The sequence below is a fragment of the Numenius arquata genome, chromosome 7 (assembly GCF_964106895.1).
Source record: "Numenius arquata chromosome 7, bNumArq3.hap1.1, whole genome shotgun sequence".
Taxonomy (NCBI): domain Eukaryota; kingdom Metazoa; phylum Chordata; class Aves; order Charadriiformes; family Scolopacidae; genus Numenius; species Numenius arquata.
In genome coordinates, this window is record NC_133582.1 from 3,068,835 (window position 1) to 3,086,531 (window position 17,697).

The window sequence follows — 17,697 nt, forward strand, 5'->3', positions numbered from 1 at the left end:
TCTCTAGTAACTGGGTATAGCACAGGTAACAGTGGTGCTGTGACCTGGGTCTCAGCTGCTTTCCAGAGGGAGGTGGCACCACTGAAGCTTTCTGAGAGGGATTCCTAACCTGCCTCTGGTCTCTGAATCTGTCTCTGGGGTGGTGTCTGCTGCTTTGTGCTAACTCTACACTGCTGTGTGATAAATCGGATTATTTCCTTCAACTGCCTTATCCCATGGTCCCTTCAGTGCTTGAGGAGATGCCAGGGACAGGCTGGGAACAGGAGGTTCTGGGTAGGGTGGGACCTCTTGCTTTTGGGAGCAACCAGAGTTGCATCATCAGCCGAACTCGGCTGGGAAAAGGAGCCACGCTCTCGAAATGTCCGGATGCTGCTTCTGACGTTCCCCTATGGTCTGTTACTAAAGATGGCAAAAATAAAAAAAGGTTCCCTTTTCATTTAATTTGAGGTAGTAGATCTCTTAGTGCCCTCAGAAGTCTCTCTGGGCTTTAAAGATAGCAGACAACAACTCCTGTTTGTGGACATAAAGAACGAACATTTTTATCATACATCCAAGAGCTGCAGTATCGAGCTGATACTATTTCCCAATTTGGTGGTGTTCTGAAAAAAACTGGAATACTGGTTCCAGATGGGTGTATTTCAAGAAGGATGTTGAAAACTGGAGATGATTTAGGGTAGGGTGGTAAGACCGATGAAAGACCTGGAAATGTGCTGGATGGTGAAAGATTTAGAGCCCAGTCTGCTCAGTTTAGGAAAAGTGTGGTTAAGAGATCATTTGATCACACTCTTAACGCATTCATGTGGGGAGCAGAAACGTGTTAATAGACAGCTTCTCTGTCTAGCAAACAGAAGTAAAATGAGAATCAACAGCTTGAAGTCAGCCAAATTAGTTTGGAAATAAGGTGCAAAATTTTGACAGGGAAGGCAGTTATAGAATCACAGAACAGTTTGAGTTGGAAGGGACTTTAAAGATCATCCAGTTCCAAACCCCCTGCCCTGGGCAGGGACACCTCCCACCAGACCAGGTTGCTCCAAGCCCCATCCAGCCTGGCCTTGAACCCCTTCAGGGATGGGGCAGCCACAGCTTCTCTGGGCAACCTGGGCCAGGGTCTCACCACCCTCACAAGAAAGAATTTCTTCCTGAGATCTCATCTCAATCTCCCCTCTTTCAGTTTAAAACCATTACCACTCATCCTATCACTCCCCTCCCTGATCAAGAGTCCCTCCCCATCTCTCCTGGAGCCCCTTGAGGGACTGGAAGGGGCTCTAAGGTCTCTCTGGAGCCTTCTCTTCTCCAGGCTGAACACCCCCAACTCTCTCAGCCTGTCCTCACAGCAGAGGAGCTCCAGCCCTCAGATCATCTTCTGGCCTCCTCTGGACTTAAAACACTGGAGCAACTTAACCGGTAGCAGTGATGCATTTGCAAACACTGGAAATACCATAATTAAGGTTGTCCCTCTTTCTGAAAGACTGGAGCTTAGGAAAAAGTGTTAAATGTGAAGTAGGAGAATTTTTAAGGTATTTCTTAATGTCACGGTGTGGTGCAGGCATCCACGCTGGCCCTGGAAGAGCTAGGATGGGCGTTAGAAGCACCAGAGCTATGGTAGCATGGTTTCCCACCAGGGGGGATATATAGAGCTTTTTAGCAGAGCTTGGACACGATGCTTGGTGATCACAGCTACTTCCTCGCTCTTAACAAGCTCCTACAGGCAAAGAACCCTTGAAGCCTTTGGGAATCACATGTAAAAATAGGGATTTCTCATATAGGAGAAGCATGTTTCCAAAATGAAATTTTTTTTTTCCTTTTTTTTCTCTTTATTGTTTATATGGGTTCAATTTGAGAACAGATAAATTCATGCAAGAAAAGGTATCAGTTAGAGGAAGAAACCGTATTAGACTCAGGAAACATGTGATGTGAAGATAGTTGGAGGCTGAGAAATAGTGAAGGGAGCACATTACAGACCCTATTCTCACTCTTTCCTAAACATCAAATTATCTCCATTGTGGAGAAAGGATACTGGGCCGCTGGATTACTGGTCTGATCCCATGTGGATTTTCTTATGAGTTCTAACTGTGTCTGTTTCTGATACTATTAAAATTTTGAGAAACCAAACTTGTGACTTTAACAATAGCTCGTAATGTTTCACAGCATGAACCTTTCAGAACTAAAGAATGTGTTTTTAAAGTAAAAGTATGAGGATTCTTAAAAACACCTTTAAAATCTATGAATTGTATCAGTTTGACCATAGCAATTTAAAACTGATTGTATCAGTTTGGTCATATCAACTTCAAATTGTCACGTTGGTGGATTGGACAGATTTATAGCGCAGTTAATTCCTCGGCTCTTTAGGGATGAGTTTGCAGTGGTGGCAAAAGAAATTCAAGAAATCAGCCTAGGTAACTGGGGATTACTTTCCAGCTGTTGAGATGCCTTTTCCCGCGGCGTTTAGCTCTGAATGTTGTCAAACCGCTTCACACTACGGTGTCTGGATCATCGTCTTTATAGGCCCAGGACTTGCCAGTCCATCTGTGCACGAGCTACTTGAAGACATTGATTGAGCCCTTCCTAGAAAAGCAAAAGAATTAGAACAGTAGTTGAATCGGAAGGAAAACTGTATAATTTAGGCATTGCCTTTATGTATTCTATTATGGAGGTGACATGAAGCTGCCCAGCTGGAGAATGTGCTGGTTGTAGACATTAAAGTGAAGAACAAACTATTACAAAAATTTGACCTGGTGGCTGATGCTGTCTTGGGCTTTTCCACTGGATGACTAATGGTACACCAGCAGTACACCATGTTCGTATCGTAAAAATCAGGCTCTAACGGTTCTTGAGAGATTAACATACACATTAGACTGATTATTTTTTTTTTTTCTGATGTACATCTCTAGAAGTTCATGAAGCATTTTTTTTATGCACCTTATGAAATTATGAAATGTGTGTTATGAAAAGTGAGACTTTGCCACAGTATTTCTGACCAAGGGGATCTGATATTGTTTGCTTCTAGGCAATTTAGTAGGTAGTTTCAATAAACTTCAAGATATTTGGGTGTGGAGAAGCTTTATACTCCCATCAGATTAAAAACATTGTTCTTTCATTGTTATGTTTCATAATGAAGCCCGTTTGTTCTTTGAGAAGGTGATATAAGCATCTTGTAATCAATATATTGTGCTATGTAATTAGTTATGAAGTGGGTCACATAAAAACGGCACAAACATTGAGATTAAAAATTAGAAAATTTTGCTTGTAATTGCCGTGTGAAACTTAAATAAGCAGCATTAATCTACATGATTATTTTCTTGCTGAATAGCTATAATTCATAACTTTACGTAGGACCTGGTTGTATGTATGTATGTATCAGTGAAGGATTTCTTTACATCAGTGTCTTTTAGTATATTCAGGATCCAAATATTTACTGACTCCTTGTTAAAATCCTTATTGTCCTTCAGAAACGTTGCAGTTTGCATTGATAGGGTAAATTCATATTCAGTGGAACCAGTTTTTATTCTTTATATTGGCTTAAAATGGAGAAGAAGCTGTAAACACTTTTATCATAAATATAAAAGCATCCTATTAATTACTCAGTTTAGACTTCTAGGATGACTTATCTTTCAGTGAAAATGCAAGAGGGGAAAAGCAACTGTGTTTTAACACTGCTAATAACGTCACATATTTCATATATTCTGCAAGTAGCACAAGTAAGAAGTCACAAGAGCTGTAATCTGATTGCAATTTTGGGGTTTGTTTTCCCTTTTCAGTCGGTGGTGAAGACCGGGCGGTTGCTGATAAGCCACGAGGCTCCCCTGACGGGAGGATTTGCATCTGAAATCAGTTCCACAGTTCAGGTACACACGTTATTTGTATTTAAGTGTTCTGCATGGCTGAATATGTTTACCTATAGAAAGAATATTTATTACTACATTATAAGTTGAGTTTCTCATGTTTTTTACTTATTTCTTTTTACATTTTTATTAAATTTCAGTTTTGTAGATGCTTGTGTTACTTTATCTGAACAGCTGATAAATCATTTACCTCTGAGACACTGTGTATAGCATCAGCTAAGCTAGAAAATGAAATATTCACTGAAAAGCAGGGAGGATGTGCTGTCAGATGCAAAGGAAAAATCTTTGTATATAGTTATTTTTAATATACTTTTTTTTACCATTCTCTCTTTTTTTTTTTTTTTTTTAATCCCAGAACTTCTTAAAAATACATTCTAGGAATAAAAATAAAATTCAAAAATGTAATCCATACAGGCGGTAGTTAAAGCTTGGGAATTTGCCTTTTTGTAGGAAAGAATAGAGTTAAGTGTTCTTGGAATGCAATTTGGAATTAAATTTGCATAAGGAGTCAGAAGACTATGTTTCTTGATCATTGTCATACAATTTCTTTGAAAGAGTGTGTTCATTTTAATATTATGTGAAGATAATTCATTTTTCTGCGAAAACTTAGTCTCTATTAAGAACCAAAAGTTTATCATCCTTCTAAGAAATTAATATGTGACCTCCATCCTCCAACTGGTTTCACATCACAAGTTTCCTCAGTCTGATATGGTTTCTTGCCCTAAGTAACTGATAACTTTTCTTGCATGAATTTATCTATTCTCAAATTGAACCCATGTAAAAAAAGGTAGGCTTTGGTTAATTTAGGTCTAGTAAAGTCATAAGGTACTGCTAACCGTGTTGAAAGTGATGATTCTTCTTAAATTTTTACAAAAAATGTGAAATAAACTCAACCAAAAGAGCCTGTCTTTTAGTGTCTTGAAACTAAGAAAGGTACTTACCTGGCTGATCCAACTTGGGGTTATTTTTCTTATCGGAGACATGTTTAGAAAACAAAGTTTAAGATGCTGTAATTAAGGACTATTTATTTCTGTTGATATTGAAAGTAAATGTTATAATTATATATGGTAATTATATTAATATTTTTTAAGAAACTAGCATTTGTATCCCAAGAAATATTAGTTAATTTATCATAGTACCTCAGAATAAATTGGTATATAACTCTTTGGCATTGAATTTATCTATAGCGAGTTTCTTTCATATTAATTGGTTGACTTGAATCTGTTTTATAACTATATTGTTATTACTCTTTATATCCATTCTGGAAGATTTTATCACCCGTACTAAAATTTTGATAACAGTTATTTTTAAGAATATTCATACTGCAAAAGAGATTAGAATAATATTTACAAAGCATTACAACTATTTTAAGGAAGAATATTGCTTTAGGTATAATAAAAACCTTGCTTTTTTAATGCAGTTAAAACACTTGATCTCTAAATGATCAGGTTAAGTCCATATGTCTAATATCACTGTGCAGTAAAAATAAAAATGAAAAGTGAAATTCACTTTTGCTGGATACAGTGCACACCGAGAATGCCAAAAATTAGGGATTGCAGTTGGCTTTAGTTTCCTGTTCCACATGGAAGTAATAAGAGTTCAATAAAGTGTGTTCAGTTGGATTAGATGGTTACTTTCCGTATTGTTATTCCATCCTTGCTGTGAGGTCTCTCGTCATAGAAATAAGGTGAATAAAAGTACATGGGTTATTTTAAAAGTCAACTGTCACAAACACTCCACGGCGATGTACACCTCAAGGAAAAGAGTACAAATGGAAATGGCGGCTTTCACTCTTGAGCTGTAGGAGTAAATTGAACAGTTTCCTTTTTGCATATGAGAGACTAAAAATGGCGTTTGGAGAGCATATGAAATAAGACTTATTCTGTCTCAAATACAGAATATTTTAAAGGGGCGCATTATTGTATTAAGTAGTCATTGACTCTGATTTCTCAAACACATAAAACTAAGATCGGGATGAAGTAGTGTAGTTAAAAGTGTGATATGACGTTGCCCTTTCTACTGATGTTTTGTATATGATCTCGATGGCATTATGAAGTGAGCAGATGATAGCATAAATTCAATACAGGTACAGTTTATACTTCGTATTGATTAGACAGGAGTGTTGATCCTCTACAGAGGGATCTGGATGGGCTGGATGGATGGGCTGAGGCCAATGGTATGAGGTTTAACAAGGCCAAGTGCCGGGTCCTGCACTTGGGTCACAACAACCCCATGGACGCTCCAGGCCTGGGGCAGAGTGGTTGGAGCTGCCTGGTGGAAAAGGACCTGGGGGTGTTGGTCGACAGCGGCTGAGTATGAGCCAGCAGTGTGCCCAGGTGGCCAAGAAGACCACCAGCATCCTGGCCTGTGTCAGGAACAATGTGGCCAGCAGGACTGGGACAGTGACCGTCCCCCTGTACTGGGCACTGGTGAGGCCCCACCTCGAGGGCTGTGTTCAGTTTTGGGCCCCTCACTACAAGAAAGACATTGAGGGGCTGGAGCGTGTCCAGAGAAGGGCAACGGAGCTGGTGAGGGGTCTGGAGCACAAGTCTTGTGAGGAGCGGCTGAGGGAGCTGGGGGTGTTCAGCCTGGAGAAAAGGAAGCTGAGGGGAGACCTTCTCGCTCTCTCCAACTCCCTGAAAGGAGGGTGTAAGCCGGGGGGGGTCAGTCTCTTCTCCCAAGGAACAGGCGATAGGAAGAAATGGCTTCAAGTTGTGCCAGGGGAGGTTTAGGATGGATATTAGGAAAAATTTCTTCCCCAAAAGGGTTATCAAACAATGGCAAAAAATTTTAAAAAATAGAAAATGCTTTATTAATTTAAGGAATTTACTTTAGAAATTTTGATTTTTGTGTACATCAGTAATGTTATAGCAGAATACACCATAGAAATGTGTGCTGTTACTAAAATATAGGAAATGCACGTTAGTCGGGAAAGGTTTTAGCTGGCCTGACAAAAATTTTTGGTGTCTATAAAATAACAAGACGACACAGTGTTTTTTTTGTAGAGGGTTGCACAGATATAAAAAGGAACAAACTTTCTTTATTCTTGCAAGAACAGAGCAGTTCTGGGTGAATTGTATTTTTCTGTCTGAGTAGTGCAGTTTATTTTCTTATTGCCCCATGACTATTTTGTCCCTGGGCATCTGTGAGGATCTTGTGAGGATGTGGGGAACAGGAGATGTTGGGGTCAGCTACCAAAGAGATGTGCAGGTGAACAGAGCTCAGTCCTCAGGAGACCTTCCAGAGGACTCGGTACGTTTCTCACAGTTGCACAGGGGTTTCAGTCTTCCAAAAGATTAATATTAAATCAGATTATAGGTCCCAGCAAATTCAATGAAACAACCTCTTGCTGAGGATTGAGTTACATGATCTTATTTTTTTATCAGTTCTCCAGTTCTGTATCTAAAAATTGGATATAATAATCTTTGTCTGCTTGGATTGGTGGTGCTTTAGATTTCCTCCTGCTGCTGCAAAATAAGGCCTAATCTCCAGTAAGTGGTGTAATTTCCTGCTGGTGTGTGACATTAGGAGAAGCTATTAGGTGAGCTATTTTTGTGAGAAGCATTTCAGGAAAAGGCAACGTGGATATGTCTAGGAATGCCTTTCAAAGGTGTAAGAGTTTCACAGCAATTTTATTCTAAAGCAGGTTACCATAGAAAGAATTTGCCAAAGCAAAAAAAAAAAGCTTGAACAACATCCAAAAAAAAAAAATAATTCAATTATTTCAGCAGGATGAAGATTTAAAGTAAAATAGCCCTAAGGCTGATACTGGACAGGAACTGTCTTAAATAACTGTTATTTTATAAAGTCCTGAAAAAAATTCATCTTTCCAACATAATGCTTTCAGATTTGAACTGAATCATTTTTCGTATCATATACCTTTAGAAGTTGGGATGTTGAGATATTCCAAACAGTCCCATTACTTCAGTTTTTCTAATGAGCTGAAGGTATTCCTGGTGAAGCCATGACGAAGCCCCGTGGCTCTTTGTGGTGCTCTGAGGAAATGATTGCAATTTAGCGCTCCCAAACATTCTCGAGACCAGGTTTGAGTTTCAGATTATGCATCTGTGTCTGTACTTAGTGAAATAGGAACCAATTAATAACTTGAAGTGGGGTTTATTTTGAAATTATGGTGGACATCAAATCTTGCTCTGGTGCCACTTAAAATCTAATGTTAGTGAACAGGCTGTAATCCTGTATTAAAATCTGACTTTACTGAAAGCAACACTTTGGTGTAATTGCTATCTATATTTAAATGCTTTCGTTCTCACAATATGTGTTGAAGCAAATTGCCTTTTGAACTGACCACTGAGATATAATGGAATGTATATGTCTTAAGAAGTTGGAAGAGTTTGAGCTACAAATTGTTAGAACTACTTATAAAACCGAAGGAAATTTGAAATAATTCACTATTCAGTTGGAGAACTGATAGAAGAAGACTCAAACATGTTTTTTCAAGCTGATTAGAAAGGTGATTGAGCACAGACCAGTCTGGAAAGCTTTGTGTAGGACACAGGCTTTTTTCACTCTTTAGTACCATTTCATGGAATGGCTGAACAAAGAGACTAAATGTAACACAAGTACCTAAAAAAAAAAAAGGCATGCGAAAACGCACCTTTGGAGTGTGGTCTTTCAGCTGAAGTAACAAAATTATCGAATCTGAATTGGTGTTTTTTAACTTTGCTTTGACACAGTCACAATAGGAGGTAAAATTGGAAGAGATGAAATATTCACACAGTGTAGTCCTTCATTTACTCTCCGATTTAACTTTGCCACTTTCACTCTTTTAGCTCATCTAGGAGGAATCACAAGCTATAAAAGCCTGGTTTTATAGATCACAACATCAGTTTCCCAGAATGATATGTGGTTGGAAGTGACCTCTGGAGATCATCTAGTCCAACCCCCTGCCAGAGCAGGGTCACCCAGAGCAGATCCCACAGGAACGTGTCCAGGTGGGTTTGGAATGTCTCCAGAGACGGAGACTCCACCACCTCTCTGGGCAGCCTCTTCCAGGGCTCTGCCACCCTCACAGGAAAAAAGTTCCTCCTCATGTTTAGATGGAACTTCCTATGTTCAAGTTAGTGCCTTTTCCCTCTTGTCCTGTCCCTGGGCACCACTGAAAAAAGCCTGGCCCGACCTGGCACCCACCCTTTAAGTATTTAGAGGCGTTGATCAGATCCCCCCTCAGTCTTTTCTTCTCCAGACTAAACAGACCCAAGTCCCTCAGCCTCTCCTCGTTTCTGTCACTTGGAGTATGATCTAGGAAATGTATAGAATAGAAAGAGAAATAAAATAGAATTCTATATATAGAATATAAAGAAAAGCTGGAATAAACACAGCGAAATAAGTTCAAGGTAGGCTTAAAATGTATAACACCATAGAAAAAGAGCAATGATTTGAAGGAAAAGAAAATAAAACATAGTGAAACAAGCCCAAATAATGGAAAAGAACAAAGTTATTTCCTAAGTAAGAAGCTGGGAGTAATGAGGGAAATATCATAAGCATAAAGTTGCCGTTCAGTGACTTGAGTCAAAGGTGTATGTGAAAGGTGCGTGAAGATGTTCCCTGTGTTTATAAAATATGAATAAAAGCAGTTCAGCAAACCCTCGATTTCTGATGCAGCATGAACTAGAAGCAATTTTTGCCAGTCTGAAAACTTGCACGGTATTAAAGGCCATCAGCATATTTCGATAAACAATGTGGAATATAAAAGTGAATAGACAAATTGTTACAAACCCAAGATTTTTCAAAAGAAATAAAGCTGCGTTATTTATCAATAAAAACCAAAGTTTATGTACAACAAAAAATGTTAAAAAAGTAAGTTTCACCAGTGATATTGAGAAGTTCAGTAAAATCAATATTAAAAATGATCTTTCATGTTTGAAATTTGACTTAGGAATTTAATGTGAATCTTCTATACTACTTATCAAACTAAGGGTTATTCCATATCTCAAAGAGCTTGGGTACATGAATAAACATTGGAAATTTTCTGGTTTTTTTTGTAAATAGAAGAACAAGTTTTGTGCCTTGTAACTCCACTGTGTGCCCCCCTCTAGACTTTTGCCCCCCCTGTTGCTGCCGTGCCTGCACGGTACTGGCCGTGGGGATTTGGTGGCTGGGTTTGTCTGACAGAGGGGGTATTTTTCTGAAATATAGGTATTTTTCTGAACTGAAAATAGGTATTTTTCTGAAATATAGGTATTTTTCTGAAGGAACCAAAATCTAACAAGCAATGCCTGTTCACGGGGTAGAGCCTGTACTTTCTCCACACTAACTTTTTAAGGCCAAAATTCTTCTGGATGTTACACCGAAGTGTCTTACTATTGACTCTCTTGTTATTGAGTCTCTCGTTATCGAGTGTCTCAATTTGACTCACTGTGTGGAAGTATCTGTAGTACTGTATCTGTGGAGTACTGTGTGCAGGTCTGGAGCCCTCATTATAGAAAGGACATGGACCTGATGGAGCGGGTCCAGAGGAGGGCCACCAAAATGATCAGGGCGTTGGAGCACCTCTCCTATGAGGACAGACTGAGGGAGCTGGGGTTGTTCAGCTTGGAGAAAAGGAGGCTCTGGGGAGACCTCATAGCGGCCTTCCAGTACCTGAGGGGGGCTACAGGAAGGCTGGGGAGGGTCTGTTTCCAAAGGCCTGCAGTGACAGGATGAGGGGCAATGGTTTTAAGTTGGAGAAGGGGAGATTTAGATTGGATATTAGGAAAAAGTTCTTTACCATGAGGGTGGTGGAACACTGGAACAGGTTGCCCAGGGAGGTGGTTGAGGCCCCTTCCCTTGAGATAGTCAAGGTGAAGCTCGACGAGGCCCTGGGCAACCTGGTCTAGTTGGGGGTGTCCCTGCTGACTGCGGGAATGTCGGACTAGATGACCTTTGGAGTTCCCTTCCAGCCTGGACCAATCTATGAATCTTAATTTTCATCTCATCTCATGTTCTGATACCTACGACCGATAAGAACGTCTTGTTTTATAGCTGTAAGAAATGCAGCACAAGATGAATGGCCTTCTAAGGGGTTTTGTTTGACGTTATCATGTCATAAATCCAACTTACTCACGAGACTTTATGCTTATTTTAGTTTTGATGGACACAGGGAGGAAAAAATTTCTCTAAAACGCAAACAGAAAAATCATTATAATAGCGGCGTGTGTTATCAGTTCAGGCTCCAAGGGAGTGTTGTGTTCCTCTAAGTTGGAATAAATTCAGTATTGAGAAGAGAAAAAAATGGTTTAATGAAGTGAAGATAGCCAAATATTAAACGGGACACACAGTAATCAGTCTGTACTGTGTAAAACTCCAAAATACATTTCTTAAAACAAGCAAACAACCCCCAAATCCTAAAATAACATTCAAGTTGAAAAATGAAGTGCTCAAAGATTGTGGTGGATTTTTATTAAAATCCGCCCCAAAATTCACTCTCTAAAGTTGTAAACACAGAGTGTTTACATGCAATTAGTCCAGTCTCTAGGCACAACAACAATCAAAATGTCTTATTCATCCGAGGTTCAGCTTGAAGTCTCTTCAGCTTCTGTGAAACACTTGATGAGAAGGTCCCTGCAGGAGTGGGCACATGGGCTAAGAGATGTCCCAGCCATGGAGCTGCTCGTGCACACTCACTTCTCTTGTTTTTGGGGACAATCTCATTCCCTGCGTGAGTGGGAACACGAACTGTATGCTCCAGCTGCCCTGCCTGCAGGCGGTGTTTCACCCTTCTGATGGCCAACGATTAACCCAAGGTTGAATCCCACCAGCGCTGATTTGGATGTGGGTTTCTACATAGTGAGAATGTGCCCCACCTATTTGGCTTTGGTTCTGTCCTGTCTAAAAATTATGGGTTGGAATATGCCCTGAGGAGAAGGACTTCGGGGTGTTGGTGGATGAGAAGCACCACATGAGCTGGCAACGTGGGCTGGCAGCCCAGAAAGTCCCCTGCATCCTGGGCTGCATCCCCAGCAGTGTGGACAGCAGGACCAGGGGGAGGATTCTGCCCCTCTGCTCTGCTCTGGGGAGACCCTACCTGGAGTACTGTGTCCAGCTCTGGGGTCCCCGCCATAAGAAGGACATGGACCTGTTGGAGTGGGTCCAGAGGAGGCCACGATGATGCTCAGAGGGCTGGAGTCCCTCTGCTGGGAGGACAGGCTGAGAGAGTTGGGGGTGTTCAGCCTGGAGAAGAGAAGGCTCCGGAGAGACCTTAGAGCCCCTTCCAGTCCCTCAAGGGGCTCCAGGAGAGATGGGGAGGGACTCTTGATCAGGGAGTGGAGCAATAGGATGAGGGGAAACAGTTTTAAACTGAAAGAGGGGAGATTTAGATGAGATAATAGAAAGAAATTCTTTGCTGTGAGGGTGGTGAGACCCTGGCCCAGGTTGCTCAGAGAAGCTGTGGCTGCCCCATCCCTGGAGGGGTTCAAGGCCAGGCTGAATGGGGCTTTGAGCAACCTGGTCTGGTGGGAGGTGTCCCTGCCCAGGGCAGGGGGTTGGAACTGGATGATCTTTAAGGTCCCTTCGACCCTGAACCATTCTATGACTCTGTGCTTTTCCCACGCACCATGGGAGTATCCTCACTGCTGGCAGGAGCTTAAACTCTTATTCTTTTTCTCTAGAGAGGCAGAGGCAAGAATGGGAGCTTGGCACTTTCTGTGGGCACTGAAAGGAGAGGGACAGTAAGTGCTGCCTCATTAGGAGTCTTTAATAACTGAGAGAACATTGCCACCAGTAAGGTTTTAAGGGGCTGTTTCCAGTCTATGAGAATAAATATGCTCTGGGAATATGCTACACACGCTGGCTTTGCTGCTTTGGGATCAGAGTTCTCAGATGGAAAGGGTGGGGAAGATGACAGAGGTGTCCCAGTAAATGGCTAGTGGTGGATGGAGCAGGGAAAGCTCAAGACAGCGGGCAACTGGAGACTGCATCTCTCTCCAGACAGACACTGGTGGTCGGCAGTACCTGGCAGGATCAGGCACTTTTCAGGAAAGCATTCAGCTGAGAAAAGGGTATTTTTTTAAAGCTTGGCGTTAATTTGCAAGCTTTCTATAGAGCTACTTATTTTCAAGTAATATATTGAATAAATGCTTTTGTCACTGGAGCGTTTGGGACACTGAAACTCCTGTCCGTTTTCAGCTACGCTGTCTTTTCTTCCAGGTGCATCAAACCCCATGTATCTTCTCATGTCTGAACTGGTTTCCCTGTACTGGTAGGGCAGGCAAAGGGTGCAGCTGAGTATTTTTTCATTTCTTATGCAAATTCTTGAAGAAAAGCAAGGAGTTTAATCCCAGGACAATACAAAGCGATCAAGTGGCTGAATACACAGAGAATCGTTGTGGTTCAGCGAAATCAAAAGTTTTGGCTACTGAACAAGTTCAGGGTTGGATTCGCGTTGATCAGTCGAGTGTATAGTGGTAGGTATGCTCTTAGTGTATTTGCCGAGGACGTTTTTTCCACGTTCTGATATTTAATTTGGCATGCAAATGTCCATATGCCTGAGGCTGGACTCCAGTATCACTGTCCTGCTGATGCGTCTGTGTTCATTCATTGTGATTTATAACTTTGAACAATGTGTTTGGCCTTCCAGACACTGATTCTGAAAAAGACCAAAAAACATGGGCAGCGAGGCAGAATTAAAGTTTTCTCTTTGCTGTGCACTCCCCTCGTGTTTGCATGTTCATCTTTCTGGCTATTAGAAATTGTTCTTCTAGGGAAAGGAAATGTCTTGTGTTTATACTTTCTCTAAGGTACAGTTTACATTTACAGGTTTAATTTATACTGCTTTGATTGGAAGCAGGTTGTGATTGTAACTTTACATTTCTGATAGCCCACGGAGCTGGTAGAAATGAGGAGGTTTTACTAGAGGAGGGCAAAAAACCTTCCGTGGACTGCATATCCTATGTTTTCTGGTCTGTGATGTGGTGATAATTTCCCATTTTTATCTCTAATACCATATTAGAGTGTCATAACATCAGCATTTTTAACTGGTATCTGAACACAGCTAATGATGATTTAGGAGGACATCAAAACTATGAACTTTCCTATAGCAATTTTGGGTAAACGTTAAAGCTGTTACTGAGCAGGCCTTTATATTATACCATGTCAAATTGCCAACTTGTTGCTTAATTCAAATTAATATTAAAAAAAAAATAAATCCCTTCCATTTGAATAGGCTTCACAGTGCTTTGAAACTCTGACTCCGGTCTGATAAAGACTATCTGTGGCAGGACTCTAGAATAAGGCAACTCTGCAAAGTAGTTACTGACTCAAGGATATTTATCGTCTCTTCTGCTTGAAAACCTAACAATACCGTGTTTAGCTTGCTTTATTTTGTTTGGCGTTATCTTTTCTTCCGAATGAGTTATGAGTTGCTTTAGAACTCCAAGTAAGTGGAGCTTTGAACAGCAATTGAGGATGGTGTGCCCAGGAGTCCCCCGTAAAAGTGTGGTAATGGCCTTTCTTCCAATTTCCACTGCTTTAGAGCTATAAAAACCTTCTTGGGTGGTTAAAGTCTCTCGACCGTTGGCATCGTTTCTCAAAACACTTCAGTGGGTTGCTGGAACCCTTTATTAGCCACAGGTAAAGCAACTTAATATGTACTAAGGCACCCTGGCAGGCAAGGGCAAAGAATAAGGTGGAGTTTTCTGGCTGCACAATATGTCAGATTTACTTCTTTGGAGCAGACCCTCAGTAGCTCGTTTTATTTACTTAAAAATTAACTTTAGTGGGTTGGTTTGGAGTTGTAAAGTGTTGATCGAGGGAGGTCATCCTCCCCCTCTACTCTGCCCTGGGAAGGCCCCATGTGGAGCACTGTGTCCAGTTCTGGGCTCCCCAGTTCAAGAAGGACAGGGAACTGCTGGAGAGGGTACAGCAGAGGGCTACAAAGATGAGGCACCCAGAGCATCTCTCTTACGAAGACAGGCTGAGGGACTTGGGTCTGTTTAGTCTGGAGAAGGGAAGGCTGAGGGGAGATCTGATCAAGGCCTATAAATACTTAAAGGGTGGGTGTCAGGAGGATGGGCCCAGTCTTTTTTTCAGTGGTGCCCAGGGACAGGACAAGAAGGAACTGGCACAAACTTGAACATAAGAAGTTCCACCTAAACATGAGTAGGAACTTCTTTCCTGTGAGGGTGGCAGAGCCCTGGAAGAGGCTGCCCAGAGAGGTGGTAGAGTCTCTTTCTCTGAAGACATTCCAAACCCGCCTGGACACGTTCCTGTGGGACCTGCTCTGGGTGACCCTGCTCTGGCAGGGGCTTGGACTAGATGATTTCCAGAGGTCCATTCCAACCCCATATCATTCTGGGATTCTGTGATTCATGAAAGCGTATTGTTCTTTTTTTTTGTTTTTTTCTTGGCCTTTCATATTTTGATGTGGCCATTAGAAATGCTCTGGTTAGACCATCAGTTTAGAGCAACAGTTTAGAGCTCAGAGTAGCATGGCTGGAGAAGAGTGGTCCATGGCATATAAAAATCTATGCAGAACAGAGAAGAAAATATAGTACAAACCAGAAGAATCTATGCTTGCATGTTAATGGCTCTCTGAAGGTTTTAGAATACTATATATAAGGAACATTGCTTTTTTTTTTCTTTTCTTACGGGTTTACTTTAAGTAATGCATAAAAGGTCTGTAAAAGAGTGTGTATTTATTGATGTTTTATCAAATTATTTCAGTTCCAGGCTGAATGTATTCATAGGAGAGGATGTAAAAAGAGCCTCTCAAACTCTTCTGGGCTTCTGTGCCCTTCCAGGGTGCTGTGAATTTTATACTGTTGCTGTTGGCTACATTCAGATCTTTAATACAGAAGAGAAAATGGAGGCTGCAGTTTTACTGCCTAAAAAAATACCCTAGTCTGGCAGCTTGTGCTGCGTCCTCGAGAAGGGAAGTGTCTGCTCTCCCTGGGGACACACACAGCTTGTCAGTGCCCAAGCCTCACCTTGGATGAAGGTCTGAAATCTGGACATAGGATTGTAGGATAAGTTGTGACAGCACTGAGTTTCCATGTGATAGAGAGACACAGAGGAAGAAATTTTGGAATAATCTTTTTTTGTCCAATAGTCCTTTTGAGTGGAGCGACAGGACAAGGGGGAATGGTTTTAAACTGAAAGAGGGGAGATTGAGATGAGATCTGGGGAAGAAATTCTTTGCTGTGAGGGTGGCGAGACCCTGGCCCAGGTTGCCCAGAGAAGCTGTGGCTGCCCCATCCCTGGAGGGGTTCAAGGCCAGGCTGGATGGGGCTTGGAGCAACCTGGTCTGGTGGGAGGTGTCCCTGCCCATGGCAGGGGGTTGGGACTGGATGGTCTTTAATGTCCCTTCCAACCCAAACCATTCTATGATTCTGTAAGCGGGTAGATGTTCATTGCTGTAATGTGAGGATGTAGCAATTAAAAAGCTACAAAAGCGATTGAAACAGATTAAGAATTCCTGAGGAGCAGATGTAAACTCAGATTTAGTTCCTGAGAAAAAGAAAATTGCAAACTTCAGTCAATTACGTGAGAAGAATAACAGCCCTGGCAGAGAGCCCTGCGTGTCCCTGTGTTTTGTGGCCTTATCTGGGACGGTGCTGGAGAAAGGTCTATTATATACCGTGACACCAGCGTAACGGAACGAACGTGAGTTACTCTCCTAGTTGTAGTTGTGATTCATAAGCCGTATAGAGGCAGTGCCGATGATGCTTTGTGCAGATTTGCTGCGGTCGCTCTCACAGCGGGGTTTTGAAAGGCAGCTCTATGGAAAGAGCAATAGCGGTGGGGGCATCTGTCTACGTCCCGCTGGAAATGTTTGTCGCTGTTACCATGCTGAACAGGGAACATCTAAGCAGGGAAAAAAAAAAAAAAAAATAAAAAAAAAAAGGTTGTAGGCACACAGAGCGCCAATCGTTCTGCTGACAGTTATTTCACAAGGAGCAAAAAGCAAAAATCGATGAGGATTTCATGCTGGACGTGACTGAGTGAGGGAGGAAGCTCTGCTTCCACCGTACCGAAGCCTGAAGCGGTCATTTTATAAAACACCCTTCAAAATTTAAAAAAGTCTCCTACAAAGAGCCAAAACCATCTTTTATTAATCTATATATGGAAGTTTCTGACTCTGGAAAAGTCGATCCGTGTAGCTGGAATTGTTCCTAAGATACGTTGGCTTGGAAATACTATTTTGCTCCCTGTCATCACTGAATAAGTGCCTTTTGTCCGTGTTATGGCAAGTGGAGTTTTGATCACCCATCTGCCTCCTGCTGAAGCAGCGAGCATAAAGAAATGACGGGGCAGTGCAGTGACTTTGACGTCTGAGAAGTCTGACTTTGACATCTGAGAAGTCTAAGTATTCTCTTGGATGGAAGTTGGAAGGAGGGGGCAGAAGCGTTTTGCTCTCTCCCATCATTTGGTGAAAAAATACCACTTCTACTGTACATTTTAAAGAAACTGCTATCCTACATTTGAGCTAATGCAGGTTAGGAAGGAATGGAAATAAAACATGGCTTTCTGCTCGAGGTAACATTAAAAAAAACACCTTAAGCTTTGGCAGGGAGGTGGTAGGAAATGCAAGCTGCTGAGATTTCAGAGAGATATCTGAAACGTACATATAGACATATCTATATATTATATATATAAAAAATATATATATATATGAGGTATATCTGGAGATACACCCTCTCCCGCCCCACGTGTCTCTGGCACCGTCCACTTGGCTCTACATTGCCCAGGGTGAAAATGTCGTCCCAGGCGATGAAGTCAGTGGAATTAAGATTTCATTCCGAATACATCTTTTTTCAGTATTCTACTTCTTTTACAAGTCAGTGCGTGGAAGGGGTGGTTGGCCCGAAGTGTCACCTGCTAATTTTTTTTCTTTAACTGATTGCACATGTGTAGAATTGGA

General features: G+C 41.5%; 1 protein-coding gene across 1 annotated transcript in view; it reads left to right on the forward strand.

Moving 5' to 3' along the window:
• Positions 1-17,697, forward strand: part of BCKDHB (branched chain keto acid dehydrogenase E1 subunit beta) — a 114,657-nt gene that overhangs the window by 59,508 nt on the left and 37,452 nt on the right. The window contains exon 9 of the mRNA XM_074150313.1: positions 3,759-3,845. Within this exon, the coding sequence (XP_074006414.1) occupies positions 3,759-3,845 (87 nt within the window). The remainder of the gene's footprint in view (positions 1-3,758; positions 3,846-17,697) is intronic.